Source organism: Cupressus sempervirens, chromosome 8 (genome assembly GCF_028749045.1).
Source record: "Cupressus sempervirens isolate cs-2001-9-10 chromosome 8, ASM2874904v1, whole genome shotgun sequence".
In the NCBI taxonomy this organism is placed as follows: domain Eukaryota; kingdom Viridiplantae; phylum Streptophyta; class Pinopsida; order Cupressales; family Cupressaceae; genus Cupressus; species Cupressus sempervirens.
The window spans coordinates 512,476,370-512,490,926 of record NC_143125.1 but is presented as its reverse complement, the minus strand read 5'-3'; the positions used below and the strand labels follow the sequence as shown (position 1 = coordinate 512,490,926).

Here is a 14,557-nt window from a genome sequence, read left to right as displayed (position 1 = left end):
ACCATTTCTATTGAATAAAAACTATGCAACGAAGGTATTGGAAGAGATTGCCGACATGCTTGATGTTGGTATCATCTTTACGGTACAAACTAGCGATTTGTTCTCATCCATTGTCATCTCATTGAAAAAGAAATGTGATCAGATCTGAATCTATGTAGATTTTAGATGTTGGAATGCCGTAACTATGAAGGATCCCTTTCCAATTCCTTTTACAAACAAAATCTTGGAAGAAGTCGTGGGCCATGAAATGTATTATTTCATGGATGATTCTAAAGTTGTAACGAAATCAATATCGTAGAAGAGGACAAGTTCAAAACAACCTTTGTGGTGGAGGACATGGTATACACTTACAATTAGATGCCATTTGGTGTTGTAATGCACATGTAGACTATCCCCAACATTTGTGATTTTTTCCATCCTTCGAAATTTCCTCATGGAATTTAGTTGCACCACTGGCATATTCGTGAACTTGCAAACTTGATCTTCCTTTCTTCTCCTTGAAGATGTTCTCATGTAGCTAGATCCTCTTTACTCTCCTAAATTTCCTCCTTATTCAGACTTGAGTTTGAGGGTTGATAGCTTGAACATGAACCCTTTCTTCTCACTTGAATCCTTGAGCTTGGGCCATCTCATTGTAGTATCTGTTTAAAGTCTTGAGGTCTAGATCATCACCTTGCTCTCTAGCTTCTCCTTCTTGAACTCACCTTGCCAATTTATGTTGGCATTACGATGCAGGATATGTGTACTAACCCTCTGATTTTCCAAGATTTTCCAAGAATGAATTTCAATTTAAAACCAATCATTTTATAAAGTGGAGGCAAATTTTAATTTCATCAATCCAAAACCATTTATTATTATTATTGTTTTTCTATTTCTGATTTTCATCACTTTCTCTCTCAGTTTTTTTTCTTGTTTCTTTTTTAATATTTGGAGAGGTAGGATGGTTTTGTTGATTAACAAAGAATGAGATTTCCACAAAAGGGGAGATTTCGGAAGATCCGAAATTTCCACCAAAGGAGAGATTTCGAAAGATCCAAAATTTCCACCAAGACTTGCTTTTCTTAAAGTTTTTTCATTCTAACACTCTTGGGGATTCCTTGCTCTATCCTTGATCATGATGTCACCTTCATGCCATGAACCAATTTTCTAATGCCTTACGAGGATGGAGAACTTGGGAGACTCCATGTGGGGAAATTTCGGAAGATGCGAAATTTCCAATGGAATGAAAAATCGCTCAGAAAATTATCAATTGCTTCCCCTCATTGTTCTAATATTGTAATGCTTGAGTTGCCACGAAATAAACGGCCCAAGTCTTGAGATTTTTTGGAGGAATGAGGGGGGAAATTTTGGAAGATCTGAAATTTCCACAAAACGGGAGATTTTGGAAGATCCGAAAATTCAACCAAAGGGGGAGATTTTGGAAGATCCAAAATTTCCACCAAGGCTTGGTTCTCTCACGAACTTCATCCCCTTTTCCAACATAGAAACCCATCAAACCAAAAAAATTTCACTCTCCACTTGGACTTGGACTACAAAAATTCCCTTAAGTGGGATCAAAATGCTTGCACAAACCCAAGACAAAATCGCCTCCAACTTAGCCAAAATTGCCCAAACACATCTGGAACTTGGAGACATGAAAAAATAAATCTTGCCAAGCAAAACCATCTAAGACAACTACTCCTACTGGCTAAAACAAAAAGAGGGGGTCCCCATTTGCAATGGGGAGATGGTATGAAAATCACACAACTAGGCCTTTGGTGAAGCCTTTTTCAAGTAACTACAGTCCACTATTTTTTCCATTGTCCAATTTGATATTGTCCAAATTCATGATAATTCCATATTGCTTGGTTTCCTCTTAGTTTTCATAGGAGGACTAACAGTCTTAGTATTGACATCCCCTTTCCCTACTTCATTGCCTCCAATAGATTGTGTTTTGAAGAAGGTTGTACATCCATGTACAATGCAACACTTGAAGATCATCAGTTTCTGATGCTTGGATCTCTATATGAATGTTTTTGTGGCATTGAAAAAGCTTTCCAATCATCAGAATATTCATTCCTAGATGTTACAATCCACTCATTTGGTATTCTTGTCCCAATTCATCTTGGTATTTTTAATTTTTTGGTTAAAAATGTGGGACAATATTTCCAAGGAGTATGACTGAATAGTAGTTTCAATTCATTTGTCTAAATGGCACAGTTTCTTGCAAGCAGGGATGAAATGACACTGACATTGATTATAGTTAGTAGTTTAAAGATCATTTTCAATTAGTTAAAGGGAATGAGATGATTTTACTTTTTGGGTAATTAAGGGTTTTGAAAGTCCACAAGGCTGTAATCTGGTTGGTTTGCATGCTAAGTGTGTTAACCATTGTTACACTCAAATTCATATCCTAGTGGGTAAATGGGCTATCGCTGGGTCCTTCCTAAAGCAAAGTTTGTCATTTTTTTTTGCAAATCCTATGGTTAACCTGACCCAGATGGCAAGACCCCACAGCCCCTTCACCCGAAACACACCAATCCTGATGCTCAAAATGTCGATCAAGGACCAATACATCCAACACAATAAAGACCCATTATGGAAGTTGAACATGAGATTTACAGTGAAACAATTAAGAGTCAAACTGCTGCATTGCATAAGGTTTGCCCTTGCTTGTATTTAACTAGAATGAGAGTACATTTTATGATACTGCATTAAAATCCCAAATCTGATAAAAAAAATAAAATAATAGATTCCGTTCCGAAGTCTATTGCTGTTGCTGCTACTGACCTCTTCTGGCAAATAGACTTGAAATTCAATTTAAAGTTAATTCTGACACAATTTTATGACTGCACTAAATAATGCTATTCACTGGGTTTAGTAGCACTTTTCCAGGCTGTTGCTATACTTGAGAAAGTCACAATCTTCACCTGTTTCTGGATTTTATTTGTAGACAATAGATTTTATGGAATATAGAATTATGGGACTGGTGTTTTGAACTAGAAAAACTTAATAGTTGAAGAAACTAGGATTATATTGTACACTTTTCAATTGATTGTCCTTAGTAATGTTGTCTACTTTGTCAACAACTAATAATAAATTCTGATTTGTGGTTATAAATCATACAGGAGTATAGTGTGTACACATTTTAATTGATTATCCTTTGTAGTGGTATATACTATATTACTGTATACTTGTCGTCAACTTATAGTGAATTCTCATTTGTATTTGTTTAAGATATTTAGGATTATAGTGTGCTCAATTCCGTTGATTGTCCTTTGTAATGTATATACTTTATGGTCAACTTATAGTGAATCCTGATTTGTATTTGTTTATCTATAAAATATTTGTCATATAGGCTTATAGTGTGCACATTTCAACTGATTGTGCTTTGTAATGGCATTTACTTTGTCATGAACTTATAGTAAATGTTGATTTGTGGTTGTTTATAAGATATTTGTTATCTACACCTCTATCATGGTATTCTGAGAATTCTCATGGCTAAACATTTCATCTGGACCTATTCTAAAATTTGGGGTCTTAACAGAAAACCTATTTTAAATGCACTCCCTTTCTTGTGCAGGCTGTCTGTGAAGATAATAGTATCCAGTATGTTCCACCAAAGCAGTATACATGAGTGATTTGGATACCATCACCAACATCAGCAATGATTATCTCCTGTTTTTATTATTATTTCAATATAACATGCATTAATGTTGCAAAGAATAATGTCAATGACCAGCATCACGATAAAATTAAATGATAGATGAGTCAGTAGAGAAACAACAGAATGTGACCACAGCAGTGAAAAGGGGCAAGAAAACAAAAAGGGTGAATACTACTAAGGAGTTATCTGAGAGAGCAATGCTTGTGGCAAGCACGAAAAAGTTTTGAGAGGAAGTCTAGGATGTGAATATAATGTGTATGGTTTTCATGACAACTAACGTGGCTCTGAAAATTCAATTTATTTTCTCACAATATCAAATATAATCCTTCTGCTCAGGCGCTTCTAATTTATAAGCTTATTTAAAGTTCGCTCTCTTCTATCTGTCCTGAATATTCTCTCATAGGCATTCCCTACATACAATGTTTATCTAAACTTAAAAACTTCCTCACAATGTTTTAAGAGTTCAGTGTGTGAGAGGATTTTTGCATTTCTAAATTAAATTGCATAGACAAAAAGAAGAAAATATATTGAATGATAAACCATGCAAAGATGGTAAGCAGCTGCCCTCTTTAATTAGACACACTAATTAACCCTGTTGATGTTTGGTAGCTTCTGTTCGGATAAACCTATATATAATTATACATGACATAATTTATATATATTTGGAAAATACATACCAAATACAATGGCATTGGTTAGTACATTTGCACCGATGAACAAAGCCAATCTTAATATAAGAATATTCACTATGTTCCTTATTTATAATGTGGATACAGTTTGATAAAGATATTAGAGATACATCTTTTGTGGCTTTTCACCATTTTCTTAATAGAAAAGCAAAATCTAATGGCCCTTTGCAAATGGGCCTTTTTTTTTTTTCTCTTGTTAGTTGTAGGGTTTCGATAATAGTGGCAATTTTGAGTTCTAAAGATCAGCTTTACCTAGGAGTATGGCTATGTGTTTGATTCAATTATCTTCTTAGTATAATTATATTATGTTTGCTAGAGGCATTTGTCCATGAAGGCTTTTGCCCATCCTCACAATACACGTAAAATAGAGGATGACTTGTACTATTTACAGCATGCCGGAATTTTCCCAAGAGATGGGCAAATTCCATGTCCTTTGAATCTTGTTCACTTGTTAACAAACTTCAACTTTGCATTCCAAGTTGGAATAAATCTTGTCCTTTGTGTGTTTCAAACCTTAAACTCTTTTCTTGCTCACAACACTTTGAATTAGACATTTAGTTGCTCAAAAAAATGGAGGGCAATTCAGACTTTTGTTTGGAATTTTCATAGTGGATAGGTGGATTCCCTACCATTCTTGGAATTTTTCCCAAGAGAGGTGGACTCCACCCATTCCCTAGGAACTTTTTCTACTATATAGTTTTTTCCTCACTTTGTTTCAAACTCCCTCATGCCAATTGATATCTTCAATTTCATTTCAAAGACAAATCTGATTCCTACACTTTTTTGATTTGCTCATGCTGAAGTTTGATTTCTTCATGTTGCTTGCATTTTCCAAATATGATTTTGGGTTTTCTGATTATGAAATTATGCCAAACCACTTTCTGTCATTTTGAGACAACTCCATTTTGAGGTTGAGTTCGGATTTTTTTTAATCAAGATAGTAGGCGAAAGGCAGTCTCCTCTAGGGAAATTTCCTAAGAGACACACATATTCCACCACACCACTAGGAATTTTCCTAGGCGCTAGGAAATTTCCATTATCTTTCGTCGAACACTTAAATCATTGTATCCTTTCCTTCCTCAAACTTGCCAAAATGGATTTGCAAGGAATCTCTTACTCATTTTCTCTTCATCTAATTGGCTTAAGGTCTTATCTAAACATCGATATCACCCCATCATCATTTTACTTCTCATGCCTTACACAAGACTAAATAATCCTCAAAATTTACGTCACTATGACTACACTAAACTCATGTCACTAAAAATGACAACTATACCAAATCCATAGGAGCAAAAGCAAAAAGAGGGGGCTCCATTTTTTATGGGGTAATGGTGTGAAAATCTCACAACATCTAGCACCCAACCAAAAAATGGTCCTAAATTTAAAAGGATAAACTTGGTTGGAACCAAGACACTTTGATCAACTTCATTTTCACCTATCAAACAACTACAAAATGCACTCAAAATGGAAGAAAACAAAAAGTGGTTTAAGAGCCTTCATCCTCGATTACCTTAGTTTGTGCACAAGAGCTTGGAAAACTTCTTAGATCCATTTTAACTTAGCTATTTTTCAATCCTCCCTCCAAAATAATGCCTAGATAGATCCTCGCTTCTAGTTAGAATCACCAGTAGATTTATTCACACACCCAAGCTAAATTGCCTTGATTTTGTATACTTTTTACCATTTTAAAATCATTTTATTCATTCTTTTTTATTTTATTTTTATTTTTTATTTTTATATTGGTTTTCTTTTCTTTTCTTTTCAGTTTCTTTTGAAAAAATAATGTAATACGAGAACTATGCTAGCATGCTAGACCATAGATATAGTTTAGAATACTTTGATTGATTGCTCAAATATAAACCCACATATTTTTTGATGTATGAAGCTTTTTTGAACTATTATTAATATGCACAATTCTTTGTTTTGTGAAGCTTGTAGAAGGTTTAGAAAAACCATAGTGGTGGTGACCAAAAGACGTAGATACACAAAACACAACTATGACCCATTCAAAATTTAGGACAAATCCTTTTCAAAAGATGAGGCTATTATGAACAGTCTCCAATTCGAGGGAACCTCACAAATAGAACCAAGAAATAAACCAAATGAATCTATTAGTGAGTGTGTTTGATGCAGGAGAGCAATCTTGCATCAACAAAAATATTTCATTTCAGTGGTTTGAATAAGGGTTGTATTAACGAAAAGTTGTTGGTTGTAGTGGCTTGCTACCTAGTAAGTTAGTCATATGAGCTCAGAATGTCCTAATTTTAGAGGTGAATATTCAACTTGGATAAATTGGCCTACCAGTTGAGGCTCAATGTCATATCATCCGTATTTTGGTATATAAACTTTAGGCTCACCATTGAAGGCCTAAAAGTGAATGGATGAGTCCCAAAAACTTGATGGATGGACGCTTGCGTAGAAGCAAGCTTGTAGATCACATGCTGAGGTTTTCAAAAAGTGGTTATAAATAGGAGCAATAGCTCGAGAGTTATGGCCTTTCAATGTTGGGCCGACCAAAGCTTCCAAAATAAATTTCAAAAATGTATTTGGTCGATTGTATATGTATTATTAGGATTTGTCGACCTAAAATTCTCTATCTAAGAAATGTCCAAACATTGTTCAGTACAGCTCTGGGTGATAGTTCACAACTTACTCTTGTAGATTACTAGAATGAAGGCACCAATGTGGGTTAGCATATTGTAATCCTGACTTCTGTAATTTTGTTGTGATGATAATAAACCAACATTTTGTTATCGCAAATTGTTGTTATTTCTTTGTTTATGTTATGTGTTTATGGTATTAAGGGGATCACTTCTTCATCAAGTGCTATCTGAGCTGAAGTTCCCAAGTGTGTAAACAGATCACCGACTGTGAGGTGGTTGCACCAGGATCGTGGTTTGGGCTGAGTGTGTAGATAGATCATCGATTTTGAGACAGTTTGCACTAGGGTTTCATCGAAAGCATGAAGATGCATCCACGAAGAGAGTGGTGGGAGAGTTGTAGGTGTTACACCAAAGGGTTTTAGAGCCCTCCAAAGACTGATGCAAGCATTGGAAGAACAAATGCGCAAAGGAATAAACCTTGTCGTAAGAGATGAAAGCGAGGATGAGGTCAAAGAAGAAGAAAATGTTGAAGTAGAGGTAGTTCTAAACCCATAGGTAGAGAGGCTTTATAAGGCCATCTCCAAAATTGGAAAAAGACCTATGTTTGAGGTTTCCACATTTTCAGGAAATCTTAACTCGAAGGAGCTGATCGATTGGATCAATGAATTGGAGGAATACTTTGAGTATGAAGATATTGAGGACCTTGATAGGCTTAAGTTTGTGAAGGCGAAACCGAAGCGACATGCAAAGATCTGGTGACAGGAGATTTAGTTGAAGTGAAATAGAAGAGGAAAGGACACAATCACCAGATGAGACTAGATGATAGCTAAATTGAAGAGACAATTCATTCCCATGGATTATAAGTTGGATCTACTAAAGAAAATGCAAGGCTTGAAGCAAGCAGGAAGATCTGTTCAAGAGTATACTAAAGAGTTCTACCGAGTTCTCATTAGAATTGACCATGCAAAAGTTGATAAGGAGAAAGTTGCCCATTATCTTAATGGGTTAAGGTCAAGCATTCAAGAGGAGCCAAGTGTGGTTTGAATGAACAGTATTGAGGAGGCATACCAATTTGCCGTAAAAGTTGAGAAGCTGAACAAAATGTTTGATAGCAAGAATGGTGGAAGAGGTCACGCTAGAAGATCCCACAGATGGTCTTATGGAGGTCGAAATGATGATCAGAAGAATAAGGATGAGGCTGGAAGTAGCAGTTAGAACCAGAGGGGAAACAATCTCAATCGTTTCCATGATCAAAACAATAGATATCAAAAAGGACAAGGCAGGGGGAAAGGATCTAGAAGATCATGCTTCTGTGGAAAATGCTTTCACTATGGAGAAAAAGGGCATAGAGCATTTGAATGTTTCCACCACCAAGGAAAGACAGATCGGAGAATAGACGGCCGGACCAGAGTTGTGCATGTTGATGAAGATGTCAAATCATCCCAATCTAAAGATGCTGAAAGAAAAGTCCTAGTTAACAAGAGAGTCTTGCTGAGTGGGGAGCATGAACCTAATCAAAGGAGGAGTTTGTTTCGCACCAGGTGCAAATGTGAAGATAAGTGTTGTGATGTGATCATTGATGGTGGAAGTACTAACAATCTGGTGTCAAAAAAAATGGTCACAAAGTTGAAGCTGAAGAGGCAGAAACACCTGTGTCCATACCGTATTGCCTAGGTGCAAGATGACCACAAGGTCATGGTCAATGAAGTTCAAGATTGGAAGCTACCAGGATGAGGTTTTGTGTGATATCTTACTTATGGACATATGTCATATGTTGTTGGGTAGGTCGTGGCAGTTTGATAGTCACGTTGTACATGATGGGCGAGCAAATACCTACACTCTGACATAAGATGGAGTGAAACATAAGTTGAAGCCATTGAAGGAGAAAGAATAAAAGGTATGTAGTGCTGCCAAAATATGTTTTGTTAATGGAATTGAAATTCTTCAAGGTATGAAGTATGAGCATGTGTTCTGTTGTAATCCCAAAAGATGGTAAAAAAGTAGAGGGGCTACTTGTAGAAGTTGCAGATTTGTTGGGAGTTTCTTGATATTGTGTGATATAATGTACTTGACGGATTACCCCCAGTGAGAAGATCAGTCCCCAGATGGATTTGATTCCAGGAGCCAATTTGCCAAACAAAGCAGTGCACATAATGACACCAATAGAAAGTGAAGAGTTTAACAGACAAGTTCATGAGCTTTTACATAAGGGGTTGATTCAAGAGAGGCCGAGTCCATGTGTTGTACTAACAATATTAGCACGAAAGTAGAATTGGGAATGGAGAATGTGCACAGATTCTTGTACTATAACCAAGATCACAATCAAGTATAGATTTTCATTGCCAATGATGGATGATATTATGGACTGTTGAGTGGAGCTATGTATTTCACAAAGATATATTCAAAGAATGGTTACCATCAGATTCGCATCAGAGAAGGAGATGAGTGGAAGACTGCATTCAAGACAGGGAAAGGACTATACGAGTGGTTAGTCATGCCTTTTGGGCTAACCAATTCACCAAACACTTTCATGTGACTCATGAATGAAGTACTGAAGGAGTTTCTGGGTAAGTTTGTCATTATTTACCTCCATGATATTTTGATCTTTAGTGAGACATTGGAGGAGCATTTGATGCATATTCGAAAGGTGTTTGATAAGTTGAGGGAAGAAAAATTACTAATAAACTTAAAGAAGTGAAGTTTTGTGAAGGAGTTGGTGTACTTGGGATTTGTAGTCTTAGCAGAAGGTTTGAAAATGGACTTGGAGAAAGTGAAAGCTATCCTTGAATGACCTACTCCAAAGAGTGCTACGGAGGTAAGATCTTTTCATGGGCTGGCTAGTTTTTACAAAAAGTTCATAAGAGGTTTTAGCATTATTTGACTGAAACAATAAGAGGGGATAGGAAAGAATTCAAGTGGGATGAGCAGATAAGAGTTTTAATTTGTTGAAACAAAAAGTTACAAATTAGCCTGTTTTATTACTTGCAGATTTTAACAAGGTGTTTCAAGTAGATTGTGATGCTAGTGGTACTGCAATAGGAGTTGTTTTGAGCCAATAAGGTAGACCTGTTGCTTATTTCAACAAGAAGTTGGATGATGCCAAAAGAAAATATTATGTTTATGATCAAGAATTTTATGCTATAGTTTAGGCATTGAAGAAGTGAAGACACTATCTTCTTACTAAGCAGTTTGTTTCGTATACTAATCATCAAGCTTTGCAATATTTGAATAATTAAGGAAAATTAAACCAACAACATTTGAAGTGGATTGATTTTTTGCAGACTTATACATTTGTTTAGAAACATAGGAGTGAGAAGATTAATAAAGTTGCAAATGATCTTAGTAGAAAACTTTTACTCACATAGATGCATATTGAGGTGGTTGGGTTAAAGGAATTGAGTAATTTGTATCTAGAGGATCTTGATTTTAGTGAAGCTTGGAAGGCTTGTACAAAACCTATTACAATTAATAGGACAAAGTGGTTGGATTTCATAATCCAAGATGGTATGTCGACTAAAGAAAGGTAGTTGTGCATTCCAAGAAGTTCAATGAGAGAGAATCTCATCAAGGAGAAGCATAGTGCATGATTGGTTGGACATTTTGGTAGAGATAAAACCATTGCTTTGGTTGTTGAGAACTATTATTGGCCATAATTGCAACAAGATGTCACCGATTTTGTACAGAGTTGTAGATTATGTCAGATGGCAAAATGAGTGAGCATAATACATGGTTGTATTAGCCATTACTTGTACCAGAGAAACCATGGGAGGATGTCAACATGGATTTTGTTCTTAGATTACTAAGGACTTAGCGAAGGCATGATTATATATTTGTAGTGATTGATAGGCTTTCAAGGATGGCACATTTCATCCCTTGCAAGAAGACTAGTGATGTTGTTCATGTGGCAGAGTTATTTTTCAGAGAAGTGGTAAGACTACAAGGTCTACCAAATAATATAGTTTCTAATCGAGATACCAAGTTCATTAGGTATTTCTAGCGTACACTGTGGAAGAAATTGAAGACAAATTTGAAGTTCAATTCATCACATCATCCACAGACTGATGGGCATACAGAAGTTGTGAATCACAGTCTGGGAAACTTGTTGAGATGTTTGGTTGGAGATAAACCAAAACGATGGGATCTGATTTTAACACAGACATAATTTGCATATAATAATTTTTTTAACAGGAGTACGAGGAAATTACCATTCCATATTGTATATGGGAACAATCCCATAAATGCATTTGAATTGAGGCAATTGGATAAAGGAGAGATAAGTAATGTTGGAGCAGGTAAGATAAGATAAGATAAATTTATTAATGTCCAACAAGAGACCACCTAGGGTCGAAGGGACTAGAAATAGTACAAAAGGCAAACACCAGCAAAGGGAGCACCAAACAGTGTCCACAGAAAGAACATGAAAGCAAAACAAACAAAACAACTAGGAAAAAAGAATAACAACAACTAAGAACTCCTGATAGGCAAGAAGTAGTCCAGAATGGAAAGACGGACATTAGGGCAATCAGGGACTTTGAAAGGTCACCTCTGAGGTCTACTAGAGGGACATTGTTGAGTGTGATCTCTGGGAGGTCTCACAGATCTAGTGTGAACCAAGATAGTGTAGAGAGGCTGATTCAATCCTCGGGCAGGAGCTGTAGGACTGAAGAAAGAGGTGATGAGCTACGTAGGGGTCGATGTCGAGCAAGGCTAGAGTTGTATAGTGTGTTCACGAAGCTACATGGTCTCCTGAAGATAGAGTGCAAGACAGTGCTGGTCAATATATCTGAAGAATGAGGGAAGAGACCCACACACTCTGAATAAACAATAGAATCTCCCTTGGATTTCATAATAAATGGGACAACGAAAAATAAACTGAGACTCAGTCTCATCCTCCTCGAGGTGACAAAGCTGACGGATCCTATCCTTCCTACCAATCTGGTGATTAGTCTGAATACGTACGAGAACCCACCCTAAAAGATCCTAAGGAGATGCGAAGAGTGTGAGTCCAACGACGAGTGAGGTACCAGGGACGTAAGATGATCCTATCCTAAATATCAAGAAAGTGCTTAGCATAAAAGGCCATGTGTGAATGGAGCCCACTTGGGGAATTCTTCCAGGTTGTGATAACATACTATCTATAGATGTCAAGTCTAACATGCTCATTCAACTCCCGCTAAGGTGGAAGAAGATGGGCAGGAGCATCTAGAGAAAATTGGAAAGGGGGAAGACGATCCAAACTAATACCAATCGAGTCCAAGAGAGCAAAAATTTGGGTGTACCAACAATGAGACCTATGAGTAGAGTCTGAACCTGCAATCTCCATAGAAGAACAATAAGCTAAGTAGGAATATCTGTAATGATCATCAGAGGAATCAACAAAACTCCGGAGCCGATGATTGAGCCAAACTAAATCAAAGATGGTCCCCAATCTGAAAGAGTGAGCACAAAACTCAGCTAGAACGATGTTGTCTAGTGTGAATCCGTGACATCTAATAATGCGCCAAAGGAAAAGAGTTTGGAGTCTCTCAGTAGAGGCCCAGTTAGACTCCAAGAGGGAGGGGCCCCAAACACTAGAGCCATAGAGGATAGTCAGCTTGACCAGGGAGTCAAGAAGAGACATCTTAGTCGTGGTATCCTGAAAGTGGTGTCGAAAGCACTGTCACTCAAGAATAGCAAGCGATCCAAGCCCATTGTTGACTTTGGGCTGCATGATTGGTCTCAGGCTGAATTGAGGTCTAGAAAACTTAACCCCCAAGTAAGTATATGAAGAAATCTGGATTTCGGTACCCTGGAAGTAAAAATGGAGATGGGGGTGTCCTCAAACAATTGAAGACCATAACTCAAGTCTTGCCCAGATTTCCAACTAGCTCACGTGAGTCGCAGAAAGAGGCCAAGCCATCAAGGAGCCGTTGAAAACCATCGGGAGAAGATGCTAGGAGAATCACATCATCAGCTAATAGCAGAATAGAGATCAATACTTGATGTAAATAACAACTATTGCTAGGGAGTGTGCAATCACGAAGAAAAGCCTCAAGCTCGTCGATGTAGATGCCAAAGAGAGTGGGGGAGAGAGGACAACCCTGTTTCACCCCAATAGTGCTCTGGATAGGATCAGAGAAGCCCTGTGGAGTTCTGAATCTGCCCTCAATGCACTCGTATAACCACATATTAGCTTTAATAAGAATATCTAAGATCCCGATGTCCCTACGACGTTGAAAGAGAGTCACCCAAGGAACATAGTCGAAAGCTTTGCATAAGTCAACAAAACAACAATAAACTTTCGTCGAGCGGTGGCGAGCTTCCTCAATAATGGCTCGTAAAGTCAAAATGTGATCAATGGTCTGAAAATTTGAACGAAACGTAGCCTGACCTCTAGCTTGACAATGTCGCTGATCAAGGTCATTGGACATGATACCGTTCAACACAGTCACATAGAGTTTGGTGAAGGTATGCCCAACCATGATGGTCCTATAGTTTTCGGGGTCAGAGGCTAGACCGGATTTATGGATCAGATAGATAATATGCTGTGACGAAGAGTCAGGGAAGCCGACACAAACCACTCAATTAAAGAGTGTTGTAGGAAAGGGACCCAGAACAGAGATACACAACTTGAAATCCTTCCTCATATGGAGTTCTGCTACTATTCATAACTCTAACTGCCTCACTAATGTGGGAGAAGGAGAAAAGGTGACAAAGGGTGGGGTGGAGGATGAGATGGAGAAGGGGTTGGTCAGGAATATCATAAGAGTGTGGAGGTGTGGGAGAAAAGGGAGTGAAGGTCCGCCTTGTGGGAGCCTGCCCTTCTCTCCATTCCCCACTACATCTCCTCACTCACCCCTCGCCCCACTTGCAAGTCTTGCCCCATGAACTAGTGGTTTAATGACGATTGCAAATCCTTTCATCGCATGCTTCGCTCTACTCCACCCACTACTTCTTCCCCCTCTTCCTCTCAATTGAGGCTCGACTACCACCGCTTTCTTTTCCATAAGAAATGGAAGTTCACTTTACTGCAATGTAAGTCTCTTTGGGGACTGGAGGAACATGGCACAAAGAGACTTACATTGCAGTAAAGTGAACTTCCATTTCTTATGGCAAAGAAAGCGGTGGTAGTCGAGCCTCAACTGAGAGGAAGAGGGGGAAGAAGTAGTGGGTGGAGCAGAGCGAAGCATGCAATGAAAGGATTTGTAGTCGTCATTGAACCACTAGTTCATGGGGCAAGACCTGCAAGTGGGGCGAGGGGTGAGTGAGGAGATGTAGTGGGGAATGGAGAGAAGGGCAGGCTCCCACAAGGCGGACACAAGTGAGTGGAACATGGAGGTGACATCCTTGGAGTCGAGGAAGGGGTCCTGGGGGAGAAGCCGTATGAGGCAATGGATAAAGAGCTCCACATCACCATCAGAGAAGAGAAAAGAAGTATGAGCATGGGGGGAGAGAAGAGGGGGGCGAGAAGAAGCAGTTAAGCAAGGAGGAGAAGATGTGAGGGGTCCTTGAAGGGTGATGCTAAGGAGGGCATGGTTAGTCAGAGGAAGTTGAGAGATGGGAAAGCAGCAAATGAGATGGATGAAGGAGGCAATAGAGAGAACATAATCAACAACGCTAGCACCACCACCATGTGGCCA

General features: G+C 38.2%; 2 protein-coding genes across 4 annotated transcripts in view; one reads left to right on the top strand and one right to left on the bottom strand.

Annotated features, from left to right (window-relative positions):
- The window catches only part of LOC149543450 (transcription elongation factor SPT4 homolog 1-like), a 160,279-nt gene extending 156,269 nt beyond the window's left edge, over nt 1–4,010 (top strand). For all 3 annotated transcript variants that reach the window (XM_089798247.1, XM_089798248.1, XM_089798249.1), the window contains one exon: nt 3,563–4,010. In XM_089798247.1, the coding sequence (XP_089654373.1) occupies nt 3,563–3,616 (54 nt within the window). In that variant the 3' untranslated portion in view covers nt 3,617–4,010. The remainder of the gene's footprint in view (nt 1–3,562) is intronic.
- Nucleotides 4,011–12,778: 8,768 nt separating this feature from the next.
- LOC149543449 (uncharacterized) lies at nt 12,779–13,348 on the bottom strand. The gene is made up of 2 exons (XM_089795801.1): nt 13,018–13,348; nt 12,779–12,891 (listed from the first exon to the last, which is right to left on the bottom strand). The coding sequence occupies exons 1-2, from the start codon at nt 13,346–13,348 to the stop codon at nt 12,779–12,781; spliced, it is 444 nt and encodes a 147-aa protein (XP_089651927.1).
- Nucleotides 13,349–14,557: the final 1,209 nt, after the last annotated feature.